A 2,500-nucleotide genomic window follows, 5' to 3' on the forward strand; every position below is an offset into this window, starting at 1 on the left:
TGATATTAAGATTTAAGATTTGAGATTTGAGATTTGAGATTTCAGATGAGAGATTTCAGATTTTAACAAGACGTAACTATTAATAGTAAACATTAGAATAACTACTTAAAAATCGCATTTCAGATTTAAGACTTTAGAGGACGGAGAGGGCTTTCGGGAGCTGCAGTCAGATAAGCACACACATGCACACATACACATACGAACGTGTATGTGTACATAAACGCGCTTACATTCACACCTAATCACGCGTATAAACATATAAGCACACGCAAGCATACACACACACATAAACACACACATGCACATGTACACGCAAACGCACATAAACACACACACACACACGCACATGCACCCGCACACACACACACACACAAACAAACGCACACATACACACACATACACACACACATAAACACACACACACATGCACGCACATGCACACGCAAACACATATAAACACACACCCGCACACACAAACACACATAAACACACACACACACACACACACACGCACACACGCTCACGCAAACGCACACACACACAAGCACAAACATGAACACACACACAAACACAAACACATACACACACACACAAACACACACACACACATGCACACACAAACACACACACACAAACACACACAAACACAAACACAAACACACACACACACAAACACACACACAAACACACACACAAACACACACACAAACCAAACATAAACACACACATACACAAACACACACACAAACACAAACGCAAACACACACACACAAACACAAACACACACACAAACACACACACACAGACACAAACACACACACAAACACAAACACAAACACACAAAAACACACACACACAAACACACACACAGACACAAACACACACACAAACACACACACAGACACAAACACAAACAGCACAAGTAAACACACACAAACACACACACAGACACAAACACAAACAGCACAAGTAAACACACACAAACACACACACACAGACAGAAACACACACACAAACACACACACAGACACAAACAGCACAAGTAAACACACACAAACACACACACACAGACACAAACACACACACACAAACACAAACACACACACACAAACACAAACACACACACAAACACACACACAAACACAAACACAAACAGCACAAGTAAACACATGAAATATCACTCTATCTCCACCCACTTTCACTTTCTTTCTTTTTTCTTTCTGAGTTGCTCTCTCACTCTCTCGCTCTCATGCTCTATCACTCCCTCTTTCTCTTGCTCCCTTACTCTCTCGCTCCCACTCTCTCTCTCTCTCTCTCTCTCTCTCTCTCTCTCTCTCTCTCTCTCTCTCTCTCTCTCTCTCTCTCTCTCCTCTCTCTCTCTCTCTCTCTCCTCTCTCTCTCTCTCTCTCTCTCTCTCTCTTCTCTTCCTCTCTCTCTCTCTCTCTCTCTCATCTCATTCTCTCTCTCTCTCTCTCTCTCTCTCCTCTCCCTCTCTCTCCTTCTCTCTTCTCTCTCTCTCTCTCTCTCTCTCTCTCTCTCTCTCTCTCTCTCTCTCTCTCTCTCTCTCTCTCTCTCTCTCTCTCTCTCTCTCTCTCTCTCTCTCTCTCTCTCATTCTCTACTCTCTCTCTCTCTCTCTCTCTCTCATTCTCTACTCTCTCTCTCTCTCATTCTCTATTCTCTCTCTCATTCTCTACTCTCTCTCTCTCTCATTCTCTACTCTCTCTCTCTTTCTTTCTCTCTCTCTCTCTCTCTCTCTCTCTCTCTCTCTCTCTCTCTCCCTCTCTCTCTCTCCCTCTCCCTCTCTCTCACCCTCTCTCTCTCTCTCTCTCTCTCTCTCTCTCTCTCTCTCTCTCTCTCTCTCTCTCTCTCTCTCTCTCTCTCTCTCTCCCTCCCTCCTCATACCTCACATTCTCGCTGCCTCCCTCCTTCCCTTCCTCCTTCTTCGCCCTCTCTTGTCTCACCTCCTCTCCCACCTGTCCTGTCGCCTCTCTTCCTTCAGCCTCCGCCTCTCCTCCCGCACCCACGCCCGCATGGTGTCGCCGTCCGCAGCGTGGTCTTTGTCTCTCCCTCCGCGCCCATGCTGCTGCACGCCCACGCTCGTGTCTCGGCGGTTGTGTTCCCCATCGCCGTGTGTTTTGCGGCTCTCTGGGCGGCGGGGGGGCGGCGGGGGGGGGGGGGGACGATATACACCGTAGTAGTCAGTATCACCATTAACAATATATTGGTAAAGATAATAATTAATAATAATAACACTAACAATAATAACATAAACATCAATCATCCTCATCAAAACAATAACAACACTAATAATGCTAAACGCAGACCTAGACACACAAGACGAAAGGAGAAGGAGGACTGCCCACTCACCATTAGCCAAGATGGAACACGCCGACGCCAGCAACAGGATTGAGGTCATTTGACATGCGAGCTTCATCTTTGCGACGACTGCAACGCAACGCCTTCTGTTGCAAAGAAAAATTGAAGCAAACGCCATGTACA

At 46.0% G+C, this 2,500-nt stretch overlaps 1 protein-coding gene across 6 annotated transcripts in view; it reads right to left on the reverse strand.

Moving 5' to 3' along the window:
* LOC122262286 (uncharacterized) overlaps window positions 1–2,500 on the reverse strand; it is a 17,824-nt gene that overhangs the window by 9,980 nt on the left and 5,344 nt on the right. Inside the window, exons 2-3 of one of the 6 annotated variants that reach the window (XM_086549002.1) lie at window positions 2,369–2,463; window positions 1,975–2,146 (exon numbers count right to left, since the gene is read on the reverse strand). In XM_086549002.1, the coding sequence (XP_086405128.1) occupies window positions 1,975–2,146; window positions 2,369–2,463 (267 nt within the window). Of the gene's footprint in view, window positions 1–1,962; window positions 2,147–2,368; window positions 2,467–2,500 lie in introns of all 6 variants that reach the window. The other 5 variants (XM_043030275.2, XM_043030278.2, XM_043030274.2 and 2 more) reach the window with 5 other exon arrangements.

This window comes from Penaeus japonicus, unplaced genomic scaffold (assembly GCF_977035675.1).
Source record: "Penaeus japonicus unplaced genomic scaffold, GWHDUDI00000001_assembly GWHDUDI00000021, whole genome shotgun sequence".
Taxonomy (NCBI): domain Eukaryota; kingdom Metazoa; phylum Arthropoda; class Malacostraca; order Decapoda; family Penaeidae; genus Penaeus; species Penaeus japonicus.